Source organism: Podospora pseudocomata, chromosome 3, assembly GCF_035222375.1.
Source record: "Podospora pseudocomata strain CBS 415.72m chromosome 3, whole genome shotgun sequence".
In the NCBI taxonomy this organism is placed as follows: Eukaryota; Fungi; Ascomycota; class Sordariomycetes; order Sordariales; family Podosporaceae; genus Podospora; species Podospora pseudocomata.
In genome coordinates this window covers 2,563,995-2,580,635 of record NC_085887.1, presented here as the reverse complement: position 1 = coordinate 2,580,635, position 16,641 = coordinate 2,563,995, and the positions used below count along the sequence as shown (strand labels likewise).

The window sequence follows — 16,641 nt, the reverse complement described above, 5'->3', positions numbered from 1 at the left end:
ACCGAACACCGGTCATCTTCCAAGGACCCGATGCAGATCGGCGGCGCGGGCAGTTGAGCGGTGCTGCTGCAGGCAATCAATCAATCAAAGCCCATCAGAACGTATCCTGCCTGTGTTTCCTTCTCCGGAGCATCGTGGCACCTAGTGTACCGTTATTCATCCAACAGTAGCTGAGGGCGCGGGGAGGGGAGGGGAGGGGAGGAGACTGCTGCAAAGAACAATCAACAGGCCTTCCGGAATTTTGACCAACCAAATTCGGCCAGAGCCAGTGTGTCGTGGTGTTCTGGGCAGAGCCAGGGTTCATGATCCGGGGTTTTCGATCTTGCTGTGCGGGGAATGCTGATTGGACACCATTGTTGCATCGTGACATGGGTTTTGTATGGTGCTGGCTGCTTCTGGGAGGTACCAGTACTGATGCTCCCACCACCGCTTTGTATCCGAGACAGGTATCTCGACATGCAGCGAGCCTGAAGAGGCGGGCTCGAATTTCAAAATGAAACCTTGTGAAAAGAAGATCGAGTTGCGTCCGCCGCCCAGTGGCAGCAACGAGAGATCAACAAGAAGCACCCGCAGGCACCAGTGCCACTGGACTGCAACCAGCTTCAACGGGGTCGAAAGGAGGCTCCCTAGTGACCCCCCCATCACACACCCCGCCTTATCCGTCCTGTGAGGTTTTGTAAATAAGATCAACTCGAGATGACTGCGTTGCTTACCGCAGTACGGCCCAACAAACCCTACATTACAGTAGGATAAGAGGATGACAGAGTGGCACAAGTTACGAAAGCAGTGTCCAAATATTGAATGCAACGGACGCCTTCGACCGAGGTGGCGTACGATCTGCGGAGCGGGGCATTGATGTGTGTGCGTGTGTGTGGTGTCGCAAGCCCTGCAGATGCCACCAAACGATGTCTGATTTCTTACCATGATGAGATAAATTCCCGTCGAAAATGAGCTGTCCTCGGTGATGTGAGGAAAAACGAAAATGAAATTGAAAATGACAAGAAAACCACCCATGTTGGGCTTGACCTTCGACCTTCCAGATTCCTCACTCTGACCTCTGGCTTGACCGCTCGTGCTCGTGCCGCCCGAGATGAGATGGCGTGGACAACTGAAGTTGGATGGCTCGTGCGCAATCTCAGATGTCGTCCCCACTCCTTCTTTGTGCAGGGGCCTGCATGAAACAACCTGGGTCCTCGTGTTGTGTTCGGGCGGGCGAACCCTGCCAGCCTGCCAACCCTGAGGAGCGGCAGCCTGGGCGCCTGAGGCACGAACCGCCCTGAATCCTTTCCCAAGCCTGGAAAAACTCCGGCAAACGGGAGGGCCCGACGTCAAGACACGAAGGCGCGATAGGAGCACCACCTTAGACAAGCCGTCGGATTAAAAAAAAGTACGGAGTACCCAAAGGTCAACACCCACCATGCCGCCCCGAATAAACATCCCGCCAGTAACGCGCATCTGCCTCATCGTGCTGCTTGTCCAGTCAGTGCTGAGCGCCGCTATACGATACCGACAATGGACGGCCAACTCTGAAATCGTTATCCCATATCTGAACCTGATCCCACAGCTATCACTGGTCTACCCCTGGACCTTTTTGACGACGACACTAGTCGAGAGCAACATCTTCACCCTGAGCATTGCCGGCTTCACACTCTACCATGGCGGCCGCTACCTCGAACGTGCCTGGTCAGGCCGAGAGCTTGCCAAGTTCCTGCTCATCGTTTCCCTTGTGCCAAATGCCTTGGTCTTTGCTACCACCATCTTCTTCTTTGCCCTGACGAGAAATGAGGGGTGGACGTATGTTACCACTTGAGCGGCTATACCAGAGCGCATGACCAAAGGCTAACCACCTCTACACAGGCTCATGACCATCGCCGGAACCATCCCCATCCAGATCTCCTTCCTCGTCGCCTTCAGCCAGCTTGTCCCCGCACACACCGTAACCCTCTTCAGGGGCATCCTCTCCCTGCGGGTACCTCGATTTCCCCTCCTTTACATCGGCCTCGTCACCCTCTTCTGCCTCACCCCGATGCTCACCGCCGCTTCGTTCCTCCTCGCCATCTATGGCCTCATCGTAAGCTGGACCTACCTCCGCTTCTATAAGCCCGTCTTCCCCGATCTCGATGCGTCGCAACCCGCCCACCTCCGCGGCGACGCCAGTGAGACTTTTGCGTTCGCCCAGTTCTTCCCCGGCCCCGTCCGGCCTCTGGCCTCGAGCATCTCAGATCATGTGTTCAACGTCCTCGTTGCTATGCGCCTTTGCACACCCTTCAGCGCTGCTGATGTATCAGCCGCCCGGGGAGACCACCACCACCACAACTTTGCTCAGCGCGGTGTGCCGGGTAGTGCTCGCGCCGAAGCTGAAAGGAGGAGAGCTCTGGCGTTGAAGGCGCTTGATCAGCGACTACACGCTGCCACGGCGAATGCGGCGGCCAGGGCGTCGAACGCACCGCCTCCACCAGCGGTTGTTCCTCCTATTCCCTCGGCGACGGGACCAACAGTACAGAGCCAACCGCAAGCTGGAGCGCAAAAGACCATGACGGTGCAGAGTGGAGGAGAGATACTGGGGGAGACATCGTATAACCCTGATGGAGATGACCACAAATAGAGTGGTTATAAGCACTATAGTGAGAAGTTATGAATACCGGAGAGAAGATAGAAAGTGGAGGTGATGATGGAGGAGAAGGGCAAAAAGGAGGTTGGAAACGTTTTAATGACTGATTACTACCCCCTTAATTTTATTCGCATTCTTTTTGTAAGCCAACGGAGCGAACAGAAGATCTTTTTATGGTTCATGGAGTTGGAGGTTTATCAAAGAAACGGAATTGGGCGGTAGGTAGGAGGAAATACCTTGTTAACTTTCGTAGTTGTTATTCATATAATGGAGGGATGACTGTACTATATGCTGTTGACAAACTTGGAAGATCCCATACCCTGTGTTTCGCCTGGGCTTTTTGACACTTGGTAACTATCGTGAACAGCAACAACCATAAGTTGTCGTTGCAAGCGGCGGAGAGCCTGTCTTAGTCTCTCACTTCTTACGATATCTCAAAAACAACAATAACACATTGCGGCGTGGGCATATTCAGTATAACTATCTACGCATCCCCGAACAAGCACACTGCTTGATCACGGCAAGCTACTGCATCCTGGCTTGTCAAGCTCACAAACAAACCACACCCGATCGCTTCCTACCGGCCTGCTTGACGGCCTAGCGGCCAATGACATCATGGTTGCTGCGGCCCTGGAGGGGTTGCATGTGGCCTTGTAGGTTTCGGCCGGGTGCTGGGCTGGCCGGAAGGGTCAAGTCAACCTGGTTAGATCTGGCTAGGTAGGTAGGCTTGGTGGGAAGGCCGCGCCGTTTAATGCTACGGATCAGATCGATGGATGGGGAGGTGCAGAAGGAAACTGTCCGGCTGGTGAGGATTCGGGCAGATGGGAGAACGTGGGTTGGGGGTGCTGGCCTGATATGCTGGCCGCGTCTTATAGACGGTGTTTTATTTGCCTTATTGGGCAGGGAGATGATCGCCAGAACGTGTGAGTGTGGTTAGTCTTTGTAAGGTGTCACTGTTGTTCGGTCATTTGATGTGGTGTTGCCCCTAGTAGCAGGTGGCAGGCGGTTTACCTGTCACATTCCACCATGGAGTGTGAGCTTGTGCTTGTAAAACAACCTAAACTTCATGGATAAAGTTCCCTTTTCGACTGCTTCTTGGTCAAGTTTGAGGAATCTTTTTCCGAGACTCTAGCTTCAGGTCATGGCTGTGCTATGGGTGTAGAACCGCCTCGGGAACATTGATCGATGTGCGAGTTTCACACGTCCTGACGTGACAGCAAAGAACATGTGTTGTTGGTCCACTGAGTCGGTTAGACTCGGGACTGAGGTGTTGATATGTGCGGTGATGGTGTACATGGACTAAAGATGGATCTTCACTCAGCAGGAGGCTTAACGAAATAGTGATCTAGGGCAAGATGCTTATATTTATCTTAATTATCATTACTTTCAGAACCTACCCAGGTAGGTTGGCCCCATCGCCGGAGGAAGGCAAAATCCGCGTATGACAGTATGACAGTGGCACTGAGACACCAAATCACCAACCGAAAGACAGCGCTGAAACTAAATCTTCGAGCCACAAACAAGCAGCACACGGCATCTATTTCGGATATCATACCGTAGCACGCATACCCCATCACACTCATGACATCCAGTCTGTCTGTCACCTGTGTCAAGGGACCAAAAAGACAAGCCTTTCCCCCGTTCCACTTGCCCGTCACACAACCTCTCCTCCTCAAGCTGCTGACATGACAGTCAACCCTCGAGGGAGCGGTTTCCGGTGAACAAAAGGGAGAAACCAACATCCAACCCCATATGACACCCTGCATCTCCTCTCTGTGTAACAGCAACAAAAAAGAAACTCTTGTAAAGAGAAACAAAACCCGTGCGTTGCATAGCACATGCCCTGTATCACCGTTCCATACATACCAAATCCCATCTTCGAGTTTCGGCAACCAAACCTCTCTCACATTTGATCCAGACCATCGTCATCTCCGTTCCCGTTGTTGTTCCAGTGTCATCGTCGTACACATCCATCCGTCCCTTTCCCCCTTATCTCTCACCTCGGTGAGTTCCCCAAGGTGAGGTGAATCCACACCTCCCATATCAAGCCAGAAGCCAAGCCGGGGGAAAAAATGATCAATCAAAAAGTCGTCAAAATCAATCCACCCACCCCCACCCACACGCCCCCCAAAAAGCGGGGCTGCACTAACGAAATGAAGGGTGTGTGCATCCAACCAACAAAAAAACCGTGCCCATGCCGCCGGTAGGAAGGAGATAAAAAAATAAAACTGGGCCTGGCTTGTTTGAGATGGGCCGCGCTCTCCGCCGAACGATTCGATCTCACACGCTTCTACCGGGCACCTTCCTTCTCCCCGGCGGCACGGCCAGGTTTTCTGTGGGGCCCCCGTTCGTGACGCTGCTGTTGTGAACCCTTGCTTCACATCTGGCGGCGGTGATGTGATGGTTCGTGAGATTATGGGGAGAGGTTCATTAAGATCTCGATAAGAAGCGCCCCCCCCCTTACCACCAGCGGGTGTTATAGACAACCGACCGTCCTGATGATGAGATGGGCGATAACTTATCTGGCACCTGATGAGATCGCCCAACCCTACTCGGTGTGTAGGGTACCTACCTACGTCAGGGACCTTTCAACTCCACCACGCACACCAGACGAAGAGTTCCAGTGCCGGAGCTGGAAGCCCATGATCAACGATGATCATGCGCTGCGACGGCGGTGAGAGAGGGAACAAGACGAACCGCGGGGGGGAAGGGGCGGTTTTCCATCCCATCCTTCAAATTCCCAACCAAAAAGGAGGCAGTGAATGATGAGTTGCCAACCTGTCGGCTCTAGCAACGAATAATCCATCCACCACCCACCCATTATCTCTTGTCTTTCCTTTTCCTCAAAATGCTGACAATTGACTACCCACGATCAAGCCTTCTGGGTATTCTCTTGGCACGAAGCGAAGACAAGAGGGGTAAGAAAGAAAAACGCCCGGGCTAACGCTGCACTAGCTTCTAACCCCAACCCCAGAAAAAGCCGATTCAGGCCCTCACCACTTCACGTGTCTGCGGGGAGAGGGGGCAACCTTAGGAACGGGGGGCCGAGTCTCGGCAGCTGGGATTGATGACACAAGGTTTTCTGTTGTTAATGCATGCACACCGCCCGCATGACTAATGAAACGAGGGTGATCTGTCCTCCTTTCTAGTAAATGTTAACTCAGTCCACGATATCAACAGCACAAAACCTTCCTTCATTTTCCACACTCGATGGGTTGAAACTGGGGGGGCGTCTTTCTGGTCGTGGTTCATTTCAAAACCCCCCTGCCCAACCAACATGGGCACCCGATTTTGATCGAGACAGATTCTGGAAATGGTGCAAAAACGCGCGCCAAGACCCAACCGAGAGGTGCGTAACCAGAAGCTGCTGCTCTGCATGGAAAGAAAAAAGGCCAACGCATCTGACACATGATGCGTCTGCATTTTCCTTTGGTCAAATGCAGGTTCGGCGGCTGGTCGGATACGGTAAGGTTGGAAAATAAATACATATAAAAATGCCGGGCCATCGTCATGTCACAGCCTGCGCCGCCCGTGGTGGTGGGGGGTGGGGAAAGGAGACAACAAGCGAGCGAGAAGGGCAGTTGTTGGCGTTGACGTTTCTTCGAACCGGGAGAAGGAAAGTGAGCAAGATAAATACCACTGCATAATAAGCGAAAAATGGTAAATCAAAAGAATAACAAAACCACCGAGAATAATGCCTCCGCTGCCACCGCAACGGGAAAGAACAAGCAAGCAAAAGCTGCAGCATTGCTACCACGGTACAGGCACAGCAGGGGGGGTGCACAGTCATGTCCCACAAGCCGACGACGACGACGCTATCATAATGTATGCGCCCGTTCTGTGGAGGGAGCACGGCATGATTTGAGCCTGCCGCCCCGGGTAGCCCTCGACGGTTTCTTTGTCTCTTTTTAGAGCTTTCCCCCCTCGATCTGGCTGCGCGTGCCGACTCGTACACCTACAGATCACGTGATATAACTGTAATTGGCCAAAAGAGAATCACGCATTTAAGCAAGTTGATTTCTTCAAATGGTTTAGACTACCCGTAATTCGAGACCAGCCCGATATTACGCTTACCTAACATTCTCCGCAAGACGTGAAAATGGAAAGCGTGACCCTGCCCAGGAGAAGAGGAAAAGGAAAAAGCTGGGGTGCCACCGACCCACACTCGCGGATGGTTCCAAGAGAGACATTTCCCCGTTGCATCCATTCGGACCCCCCTGTCTCTGCCCTGGTGTCTGCCCACCCTCAGACACACCCACCCATCACTGCAGAAAAGTGTGTGGTGAGTTGAGCAACCTCACCGGCAGGAGCGTCAACCGGGGGGGAAAGTCGTGAATGAGGAATGGTGAAATCGGTGAGCGAGCGGGCAGGTGAGTAATGAGATAAGTATCCCAACCCCCTCCCCCCAGCCCAGGGAATGCAGCAAATCGGGCACATCGGACCTTCCATCTTCGAATCCCAGAAGAGATCTTCAGTCTTTGCGCACAACCGCCGCCTTTCACACCGGCTTCCACCCCCGTCCAGCCGCGGGTGTCAGCCTGTCAGCACCAAAATATGCTGTGTCGGGATCGACCCCAAGGGACCGGCGGGTTACTCTCTCTCGGCTCACCAACAGCTGATAAGCCACATCTTTGCTTCTTGTTTTTGCTTTTGGACACACATCTCATCCGACTCTTCTGCAACAGTAGCGGGCAAATGGCAAACGAAAAGATGCCACTACGAGTTGAGCCGGGCCTGCATATTCGTGCATGTTGCAGCTTTCTAGTTGGTGATCACAGCGTCAGTTCTTGTCCTCCTGTAAGAGGTAGGTCCCAACACGTGCTGCTGTTAAGGCTCTCTTGTGTAATCACCGTGTGCCAGACTTTTGCTTTTTTGGAGGGCAGGCTTCACCTAGGTGTCTCGTTTAGGATCATTTTTCCACTGTTGAATAATTCCAGTGAGGTCGGACAGTGCCGCAATCGAGACCGAGCTGTGCCTTGGTGAGACAGAAAAGTATGGACCTGATAAGTTGACCCAGTTGAATAGACCGCTTATTACCCAACCCAGAGGGCTTGGCACTGTTCCCTTCGAAAAGAGGCACGGCAGGCAGTTGGATAGGTGCTGCTTGTTATATGTAGGCTGAAGGATGGCTGGCATGCGGCACTGCCCCGTTTGCTTATCGACGTGAAACAGCCTGTGTCAATGTCAGACGTACCTTATATCTGTTTAGGTAGCGGGGAACTAGATCTCTTACTGCCTGTAACTGGGATCTGATATGCCATCAACGGGACGATTGCTTGTAGTTATGTCTTTCGAGCGAGCTTGAAACGAGGTGGGTTAGGTACGGAGAACAAGGATAATGGGGGAGAGGGAGCGTGTTGACTGAATCAAAACGAAACGTCGTTTTATGCTGCGTCCACTTTCCAACTCGCACCATTAACCCATCGATCAGCTCAGATCAGATCCAGATCGAGACTGGAAGAACGCCGGATGCCCGCGAATCGCTGGTGGCAGGTTCGAGCCTGCCTGCCTGACACACCTAAATAACCCTGAGAGCTCATCCATCTCAACTGCCACCTAAATGATATGTTGCCCAACCCATGTGCATGGTGCGGGTTGCCTAAAACTGCAGTAGCGGCTGGCACTACGGGAGTCACCCTCTCGCCCTTACCTTACATAACCCTCTTCTGCCTTCTATTCTTGCCCGTGGAACGTGCGCGCAGCCGGTGAGGGGCAGAGAGGGGCAAGGGGCTGCCGATGACCGTTTCTTGGGTCCCGTCGGTCGATGCGTCCACCTTCGGGCAACTTGGAAGAAAGAAGGGGGGACGTGATCGGCTTTCCGTCGGGGCTTTCCCTCTATCCAAGTTGGAAATGTACTCAAAGATTCGAGTTCAAAATTGTATATGCCTCTCTTCGCTCAGCAGGGTGCCTGGGGGTTTCGTCGATGGCGTTTGACCATACGGTGATTTCAGCGTCATGCTGACACTGAAACACGGACGGGGCATGTGCGTCTTTTCTTCCTTCTGGAAGGGTTCCCCCCCCCCCCCAAAAAAAAAAAAATAAAAAATTGCTGGGCAGAGATCAGATCAGATTGACTCTCCGAAAGTTTATGCGTGGGTAGTGCGAGTTGTCAAGACTCCGAAAAGGTTTACAAAGAAAGGTACGCCCTGTTGATGCCCCACTCGAGCCTCAATTCCTACATCAAGGGTATTTTTGATTGTCAACTTTAGGATTTCAACGGTCTACCAGACTTTCTAATACCAAAGCGCCCAAGGGGCGCTGCTCACAACTCCATCAAAATCACCTACGGGATGCATCAATGGCCGGTTTGCGGTGCGCCTCACCGTTGAAGTTCCGAGGTCTATACGCCTTACACGAAGACATTATTGCCGGCTTTTGGGAGTGCCTGAATCGCATCCAGGACCAAGCCGCCTGCTTAGTCTAATGTAGGTGCTGTGGTGAGCGAGAGATGCCAACTGCAACCTGTTCTCCTCAAGGTAGCATTTGTGAACAGAAGATCCTCCGAGATAGATATTCCCGTCTATCGGCGTATTCACCAGCCGTTTCATCGACCAGGGAAATCATTTATATATCGGCGATCATGCTGTCTTTATCACTGTGTGGCTGGATAGGTACCGAGGCGAGAATGACAGCATGATCGTGTTCCCCAAGAGGAGGGGATAATAAGAGCTGACGGCTCGAGATTGCTCCCGTCCTGTACAAGCGAGAAACAGGCTCGCAGTCACGGTGCATGGCAGGCGCAGTTATTTTCCGATGATTTATCGAGCTCCAATTACGGCGGACCAGCTCATTTGGGGCGATAGGGTTCTGCGTCGCATCGTTGGTGACGGGCTGGCTGGTGGCTCGCTGGCTGCCGCTTGCTCTTGGCTGGCTGGCTGGCTGTGGTTTGTGGTGGACTGGTGGTGGACAGTGGGCACGGGAGAGTGGGTGTGGGGCCCCCCTGTCTGTCTGGTTGCTGAGATGCGGGCGGGACGCATGGTGGAGGGCCGGCCGGCTCGTTGCACCGTCGCCACAGTTCTGCGGTATCCACTCTCTAAAACGAAATGGCGTAGCCGCTTCCTCCGGAAACGCCCTCCCCTGGAGGAGAGGTTGGTGTTCGGCCACCGACGTACCGACCAAGTACCCGGTACCTGCTCGAACCCTTGGTGATGCGGCCCTGGGGAAGCACATCAGCCGCCGTCAGGCTGAGGAACCACACAGCACACATCCTACGAGAACTTGTTTGGACAGGCACCGCCACCGAGACACACACACACACACACACACACACACACACACGGGGAAAATATGGGATGAAACGCTCGTTACCTGGTGATGCCTTGGAGCGGCGGGACCGAGCCCACGCGTCGTGCATGAAATCATCGACCCAAATGCCATCTTGTTCTGTCATCTTGTGTCGCTCAGTGATCCGTTTCATCCAACAAAGAACAGCCGATTGTTTGTCGCCATTGTTAAATTATTTCCCGATATCGCGCAGCTGGACCTATCGTGGTTCGTTATTTGGTCCGCGTCCCAGGGCCTCGATGACAAGAAAAAGAGATGGAATGGAATCGGAGCAAAATTGGAAAATCCAAACTGGAACTGGAGAGATGACAAGTGATGCCTGTTTCGGCGTGGTCCTTGGTCTGTTTAGCGATGCGGCACTAAATTTTCAAGTGGCGGGTAGAGGCTCCCACAGCACAGCTTCGGCATGCTGGTACCAGGGACCTGTCGGGAACCTGGCGCGACTTGCCCACCCTCGTGCTGCAAGACATGAGCGGAACAGCCAAAGGGCCATCCCTCCACTCGCTTCTCTGGGCAGGGCTTGGCATGGGTTGGGGGAGTTGCCGCTGCGAAACCAAGTCGTACTCTTCCCATCCCGAGATTTCTTCCCGGGCTTCTGTTCTCTTTCCCTTCTTTCCCCCCTTTCGGCCTCTCAACTGACCTGGGCCGAGTGCTTCCACCAATCCCTTCCAGTTGCGCTCTATCATCTCCGTTTGCTTCACGTCTTGTTTTTCACCACCACCACCACCCCCGACCTCGCGCCTCCCTTTTACAATTGTTCCACTTTACCTGTCGCCTGAGTGAAATTGGCGAGCCGACGCCCAGCTTTTGGAGCTATCCGCCGTCGCCGTGACTCCCAAACCAGCAGCTCCCTCCACCATCTCGTGTCAGCGCGACGACACGTATTTTGCTGTCTCAACGGCGCCACCCATAACTCCCTGGGTAGCTAGCTTGATGGAAAGAGGCGTCTATGCTTAATCCAAAGCTTGTTTTTTGGTCGTAGTGGTACCTGACAACGCCCGCCACTGTTACCCCCTTCCACGTGCATCGAACTCCCAAATCAGCCAACCTTCCCGGTGGCCCATCTCCATCTGCCTCAAAGCACAACAACATTATAACGCAACATGGCGAATCATCACCCTTCCCCTCCGATGCAGATGCGGATCCATCATCCCCCTCCTGGCGCAGTTGGACCTCCCGGCCCGCCTCCCCCTCTTGCGGCATCGCGTCAGACATCGACCTTGTTACAAATGAACGAGGTGGTGTGGATCCAGCTTGGTATGTCCACTCAACACTGCTGAGGCTGGTTGTCACGCGACGCACGAGTACTGACGAAGCTGCAGGTAATTTGGCTGAACGCATGGGAAATCTGGAAGAAGCGATGACATGCTATGAAAGAGCTCTCACAGCCAATCCAAACTCCATCAATGCCTTGAACGCCCTCAGTGTTGTCCTGAGGACGCAGGAGAACTTCCCCAAGGCGGCGGAATATCTACACGCAATCATCAAGCTTGATGGGAACAATGGCGAGGCCTGGGGCAGTTTAGGTACGCCAACCCACACAGTCAGTTTCGGTGCTACAAAGACTGACAACTATCTCTACAGGTCATTGTTACCTCATGATGGACGACCTTCAACAGGCATACCAGGCTTACCAAAATGCCCTGCTGAAATTGCCCAATCCCAAAGAACCACGCCTGTGGTACGGCATCGGTATTCTCTATGATCGATATGGCTCGTTGGAGCATGCCGAGGAGGCATTTGCCGAAGTCATGGCGATGGATCCGCAGTTCGACAAGGCCCATGAGATTTACTTCCGCCTGGGCATAATCTACAAACAACAGCAGAAATATACCCAGTCGTTGGATGTAGGTCATCAGAATTCTCCACGACGTTTTGCAAATACTGACATGATCTACTGCAGTGCTTCAGATACATCGTCACCTCTCCTCCCGCTCCATTGACAGAGGAAGACATCTGGTTCCAGATTGGACACGTACATGAGCAGCAGAAAGACGTGAGTTTCGCCTCTATCACGTCTGACCCGCCAGTGATATTGACCTTGTTCTAGTTTGATAACGCCAAGGCTGCCTATCACCGTGTCCTTGAGCGGGATCCCAACCACGCCAAGGTTCTCCAGCAACTTGGCTGGCTGCACCACAACCAAAGCCAAAGCTTTGCCAGTCAAGACAGGGCCATCGAGTACCTGGAGAAATCTGTGGCAGCCGACAACTCGGATGCACAGAGCTGGTACCTTCTCGGCCGGTGCTATATGCAGCAGCAAAAGTATCCGAAGGCATACGAAGCCTACCAGCAGGCCGTATACCGCGATGGGAGAAATCCCACCTTCTGGTGTTCCATCGGGGTGCTTTACTACCAGATCAACCAGTATAGAGATGCGCTCGATGCTTATTCGCGTGCCATCCGCCTCAACCCGTTCATCTCGGAGGTCTGGTATGATCTGGGTACTCTGTATGAATCGTGTAACAACCAGATTGCCGACGCCCTTGACGCGTACCAGCGTGCTGCCGAGTTGGATCCCAACAACCCGCACGTCAAGAGCCGATTGCAACTCCTGCGAAGTGGAGGACAAAACGGCGCCCCTCCCGGACAGGCACCAACTCCCACTGATGTTCACCCACAAGCTTATCAGGCTGCAGGTGCAGTTGGTCCTCCAGGTCCTCAGTGGGCTGGCTCCGGCCCGCCGCCGCAGTCGCAACCCCCACAGCCGATGCACAATGGTGCTGGACCGGGCGGTCCCAACTCGTGGGCTGGCCGTGTTGCCGAGATCAATCCTCCGCCGCAGCCCCCCAACCCATATGCTTCCGACCGAAGCGAGCAATTCCGGGGTCAAGCTCCTCCCATGCAACGCCCGCCCAGCCCGAGACAGGAGCAGCAGCCGAGGCCGTACCAGGAGGCAAGCAGAGGTCTGGAGCCGCACAGGCGTGGTCCTTCGCCTCCCCCGGGTCACTACGCAGCTCCCCCGCCTCCTCCCCCTCCCCAGCAACAACAGCCGCCTCCTCCCCAGATGGCTGGACCTCCACCGCGTGTGCGAAACCCGAACTATGGAGGACACGCACCCGCCGCCGTTCTTCAACCGAGCAACGCACCTCCAAATGGAGGGGCCCCGAATCCTCTCATGCCATACCGCACCAATAGCCCGAGAAATGACGGCCGGGCCCCCATGCATGACAACCGTATGCCTTCACCAAAGTCGGCCTATCCCCAGCATCAACCTCCTTACCCCCCGCACCCGTCTGAGCAGGCTGGACCCAATGGTCCTGAGCCTGGTGTCCCTCATCCTCCTCATCAAGGCATGCCTCTCGACGGTCCCCATCACCGGGAGCAACATGACCCACGCCCTCCCTCGGTTGGCCCCAAGCGCATGCGTGAGTGGGAGGATGATCGCGAGTCTAAGAAGCCTGCCACGGAGGAGTCGCGCGGACGCATGGAAGATCTGCGGCACCGCCGCCCTTCTACTCCTCCGCGCCCTGAATATCGTCGCAACTCATCGGAAGCCCACCGGTTCGACGAGCGGCGTATGGAGGACCACAGACGCGTAGAGGAACAAAGACGAGCTGAAGAGATTCGCCGGGCGGAGGAGCAGCGTCATGGCAACGAAGGGTATCACCCATCTGAGGCTGCCCATCATCCCCAGTCACATTCTGTCCCTGCTCATCTGCCCCCAATGCAGCAGGGCCCGTCCTCGATGCAGGGCATCATCCACGATGGACCTGGTCCTCAGCCCGGACCGAGCCACAAAGACTATCCCCCGGTGCAAGAGGAAAGGCGGATAGAGCATTCGCATCCTCCGGCCCCTCACCCACCCCCGGCGAATGAGCCCGAGCGCGCCGCCCGAAAAATGCATGTCAATGAGGACTACGATGACAGTGAGGAAGAGGATAAAAAGGGTGACATCATCTCCGGGCCTGCTTCTTGTCCCAGTTCAGCGACAGCTGAGATGAAGAATGGAACACCCACCAGCGCCAGCATCAATGGCATCATGAGCCAAAAGGTCGAGAGCAATTAGGACGAACCGATCGGCCGTTTTCTAGTCACGACTTGATTTTCTTTGTCACCGAGGGCGCTCTGTTTTGTGCGTCTTATACCAGCGTTTGCTCACGCATATTTGGCTTGTTTCCTTTCGTGTGTTAGGCGAGGGAGCGGTTGGTTTCGTGTTTTCGTAGAGTAAGTTCGGGGCATGGAGTGTAGGGGAGGCAGGGTCATGTGCCATTGTCGCAACTGGGAATGTACATGTGGAATCGGATAGGAATGGAGAGCTTCAAAAGCTTTATTTGGCGGTGGGCAACATCTTCGGGGTAGTAGTTCGTTGGGTTTGGTGTTTTGTCATGTATGGACTCTTCTTTCGAAGCGTTGCTTCACAGGGCGATCAGGCATGGTCGCAGTAGTTTAGTTGCTATCCACAACATTTTCCTTGTTTGAAAGAGTTTCACGGGCAGCTTGTGACTGTCTTTTAGCTTGATATTTGAGAAAAGCCAAAGTTTGGTATGGCGTATGAGCATGGCATGGCGGTCACGTGACCAGCACTCGGAGCAGTCGTCCAGCGAAAAGCCTTGCTGGGGGCATCACAGAGTGGGGCGCGATTGAGAATAGGAGCAGTTCTCAGTGGGCTGAGCCAGTTAGGGCTCCGCTGCAATTGGCCCGAGCGCCCAGCTCCATTTTCCACACAAAAATTCAACCTACCTCCAAATTTCAGGACGACTTTTCTGCTCTTGTGGTTCGGACCTGGGGGATTTTTCCATTTCACATCACGGTAAAACCGAGGACATCAGCAACCATGTCTCACCGCAGTGAGTAGCGCCCTCTCTTCGAACCTCGAATCCCCCCAGTCTCGATCCCAATCTCGATGTGGCCGGGGCTTCACGATGGGCGAATTCTGCGACAACATCTCTGGAGATCTGGAGCACTGCAATTGTGGCATCGGGACTGGGCGAGATGTTTGCCAACGGCGACAGAGGACTGACAACATCGAACAGAGTACGAGGCCCCTCGCCATGGCTCTTTGGCCTACCTGCCGCGCAAGCGCGCTGCCCGCCATAGAGGAAAGGTCAAGTCGTAAGTGGAATATGAAAACCTTTCTCCCCTCAGACACCAGCCTCGGCCGAAGAGATGGAAGCTAACTGTTGTGCACCATGACAGCTTCCCCAAGGACGACGCCAAGAAGCCCGTCCACCTGACGGCCGCGATGGGCTACAAGGCCGGCATGACCACCATCGTCCGCGACATGGACCGTCCCGGTGCCAAGGCCAACAAGAAGGAAGTGGTGGAAGCTGTGACAATCATTGATACTCCTCCTGTACGCGCAACACAGCCCGCTTGGCTCTATTTATGTCAATGGCTAACATCTTTTACAGATGATTGTTGTGGGTCTGGTTGGTGTAAGTCATTACTGTCCAGTTGAGGAAGAAGAAGAGATGGCCGAATTAACACACGAAATAGTACATCGAGACTCCCCGCGGTCTCCGCTCCCTCACCACCGTCTGGGCCGAGCACTTGTCCGATGAGGTCAAGCGCCGCTTCTACAAGAACTGGTACAAGTCCAAGAAGAAGGCTTTCACCAAGTACGCCAAGAAGCACTCCGAGAACAGCGGTGCCTCCATCACCCGCGAGCTCGAGCGCATCAAGAAGTACTGCACCGTCGTCCGCGTTCTTGCCCACACCCAAATCCGCAAGACCCCCCTCAAGCAGAAGAAGGCCCACCTCATGGAGATCCAGATCAACGGTGGCTCCGTCGCCGACAAGGTCGAGTTCGGCCACGGCCTCTTCGAGAAGCCCGTCTCCATCGACACCATCTTCGAGAAGGACGAGATGATTGACGTTATCGCCGTCACCAAGGGTCACGGTTTCAGCGGTGTCACCGCCAGATGGGGCACCAAGAAGCTTCCCCGCAAGACTCACAAGGGTCTCCGCAAGGTCGCCTGTATCGGTGCCTGGCATCCCTCCCACGTCCAGTGGACTGTTGCCCGTGCCGGTCAGATGGGTTACCACCACCGTACCTCGGTCAACCACAAGGTTTACCGCATCGGCAAGGGTGATGCTGATGACAACGCCGCTACTGAGATCGATGTCACCAAGAAGACCATCACTCCGTATGTTGACCCCTTTTTGGTGAAATTTAAAAAGCTCAAGACTAACAGATTGCAGCATGGGTGGCTTCGTCCGCTACGGCGAGATCAAGAACGACTTCGTCATGGTCAAGGGTTCCGTCCCCGGTACCAAGAAGCGCATCATGACCCTCCGCAAGTCCATGTTCATCCACACCTCCCGCAAAGCCCTCGAGAAGGTCGAGCTCAAATGGATCGATACCTCCTCCGAGTTCGGTCACGGTGCTTTCCAGACCCCTGCGGAGAAGAAGCAGTACCAGGGTACCCTCAAGAAGGACTTGGCCGCCAGCTCATGAGCGGCGTCCGGTTTCTGATTTTATCGTTCATTCAATGGCAATGGTGTCACGGTTTTCACAGCTTTGGGTCGGGATAACGGGATTCTACCTAGCATTATCAGCTTAGTTTAGAGCTGCAGGAGAGGAATGGGAAAATGAACCAATTGCCATTGACTGTTTGTGATGTGTCGATGTGTTTTTTACTATCAATATATACCCTTTTTGTTCAGCTATCTAGAGTATGCCGAGTGGTCGATGTGAAATTTGCCCCCTCCAAGCTTCTGGTCAGTGGTCACACCCCATGGCATCAAAGTGGGTCCTTGACACTGCCTCTGGGGATGCCCCGCGTCAGCTCACTGGTCACAGC

The 16,641-nt window shown here is 54.2% G+C and overlaps 3 protein-coding genes across 3 annotated transcripts; all 3 read left to right on the top strand.

Moving 5' to 3' along the window:
* Positions 1-977: 977 nt before the first annotated feature.
* QC762_307290 (uncharacterized protein) lies at positions 978-2,978 on the top strand. Its single transcript, XM_062889021.1, has 2 exons — positions 978-1,794; positions 1,858-2,978. Exons 1-2 carry the CDS (start codon positions 1,418-1,420, stop codon positions 2,603-2,605), a joined length of 1,125 nt encoding a protein of 374 aa, XP_062744961.1. The 5' UTR covers positions 978-1,417; the 3' UTR covers positions 2,606-2,978.
* A 7,120-nt stretch (positions 2,979-10,098) lies between these two features.
* On the top strand, positions 10,099-13,904 carry SSN6_1 (glucose repression mediator protein; the record flags this gene model as incomplete). The annotated part of the gene is made up of 5 exons (XM_062889020.1): positions 10,099-11,152; positions 11,218-11,421; positions 11,480-11,742; positions 11,799-11,891; positions 11,946-13,904. The coding sequence occupies exons 1-5, from the start codon at positions 10,999-11,001 to the stop codon at positions 13,902-13,904; spliced, it is 2,673 nt and encodes an 890-aa protein (XP_062744960.1). The 5' UTR covers positions 10,099-10,998.
* Positions 13,905-14,672: 768 nt separating this feature from the next.
* RPL3 (60S ribosomal protein L3) lies at positions 14,673-16,295 on the top strand (the record flags this gene model as incomplete). Its single annotated transcript, XM_062889019.1, has 6 exons — positions 14,673-14,685; positions 14,872-14,950; positions 15,035-15,191; positions 15,250-15,273; positions 15,335-15,984; positions 16,040-16,295. 6 exons carry the CDS (start codon positions 14,673-14,675, stop codon positions 16,293-16,295), a joined length of 1,179 nt encoding a protein of 392 aa, XP_062744959.1.
* Between the last annotated feature and the right edge of the window lie 346 nt (positions 16,296-16,641).